We start from the raw sequence: 1,536 nt of genomic DNA on the forward strand, positions 1-1,536 counted from the left end.
TACGGCTACATTTCTGGCCTTCACAAAATATCACAACTTACATCGACAGGGACGTTCCATTACTCGGGACCTGGTCGACCTCGCCCGGACATAGCACGAACGCCGTCGTTTTCCTCTCGGTAGAGTCCGACCCGTGGGCGCACCGGACCACGCACCATATATACGAGCCTTCCACTCCTTTCTTCACACAACTCGCTCGCTCTCCTCGCAGCACCAAAAGCAGCAACCAAGCTCACCACCAACATCTCTGCTCAGCATTTTGCTCGAAAGTCACCTACCTACACACACATACCAATATACCATGGCGCCATCAGTGGCCTGCTCCTTCTTCTTCGACAATGAGCTGCTCGGCGAGCCCGGCATGCCAGCGATGGACGCGTGCGCGCTCTGCGCCAAGCCGCTGGCGCGCGACCACGACGTCTTCATGTACAGAGGGGACACGCCCTACTGCAGCGAGGAGTGCCGCCACGAGCAGATGCACCTCGACGCCGTCTATGCCAAGCAGGCCGCGCGGAGGCAGCAGCGGTTCTCGGCGGGGACGGAGTCCCACCGTGGGCAGCGGCAGTCCAGCAAGGTGTCCGTCGCGAGCTAAGCGGCCGGCCTGGCCGAGGAAAGTTTTGTTCGAATAGACAAGATCTGAATTCTGAAGAAAACAACATCCGTGGGCATCTGATGTCTCCGTCTCTCCGGCCGCTGCGGAGGAAGCATCAGGTGGCACGAAGCATAGGTGCCTGTAGCTTCCCATACATGTCCATGGCAAGCTGATTAAGCTGCCGGATGAAATTGTACTTGTTCTCGGTCGGCCTGTCCTGTGCCGATGAATTATTTGATTAGAAACAAAAAAACAGAAAGAAAAATTTGGATCGCTCGTCTGCACAATCTCTTATATTTGTTCCCCTTGATGGTTGACAGTCTGCTAGAGCAGTGTCGATGTAAACAATTCAACGCAATCGATATAATTATCATTAGGGATGTAAACGGATCGGTTTGGATCGGATAATGCCTTCATCATATCCTTTAGCATATTTTTTTGTCGGATTCGGAGCGGATCGGATAATGACCGGAAGCGGATTCGAATACGGATTATATCGGACTACGGAAGCGGCGCGGACTCGGACTGAAAACGAAAAAAAAAACTATGTACATATTTTCCATAATATCTATCATGATCTATGTAAAGAAGAACAGTATATAAGTAAGCAATCATTTTTTACTGATCAATGAAATTAATAGCTTACACGCTGCAGCAAGCAAGACACTAGACATCATAGGTTCATAGTGTTCTCTAGTCCATAATAATATTTTGTTTAAATATTAGGTAAGTGAGCTTGTACAGTATGTGTTCTCAAGTCAATTGGCTACGCTTGTACGTACATGTGATGTGTACAGTCGTACCAGCTATTAGGGTTGGGGTTATATGATATTTATATGTGGTGATTTTAATCAGTGGCCTAATTTGTTATTTGGGCTTGTCGATCCGACTAAATTTATTGCATAATCCTATTTGATAACACCGGATAATCCGCAAAAATACCG

At 48.2% G+C, this 1,536-nt stretch overlaps 1 protein-coding gene across 1 annotated transcript; it reads left to right on the forward strand.

The window, feature by feature from the left end:
- Positions 1 to 214: 214 nt before the first annotated feature.
- On the forward strand, positions 215 to 896 carry LOC119368331 (FCS-Like Zinc finger 2-like). Its single transcript, XM_037633622.1, has one exon. The coding sequence runs from the start codon at positions 302 to 304 to the stop codon at positions 590 to 592; it is 291 nt and encodes a 96-aa protein (XP_037489519.1). The 5' UTR covers positions 215 to 301; the 3' UTR covers positions 593 to 896.
- Positions 897 to 1,536: the final 640 nt, after the last annotated feature.

Source organism: Triticum dicoccoides, chromosome 2B, assembly GCF_002162155.2.
Source record: "Triticum dicoccoides isolate Atlit2015 ecotype Zavitan chromosome 2B, WEW_v2.0, whole genome shotgun sequence".
Taxonomy (NCBI): Eukaryota; Viridiplantae; Streptophyta; class Magnoliopsida; order Poales; family Poaceae; genus Triticum; species Triticum dicoccoides.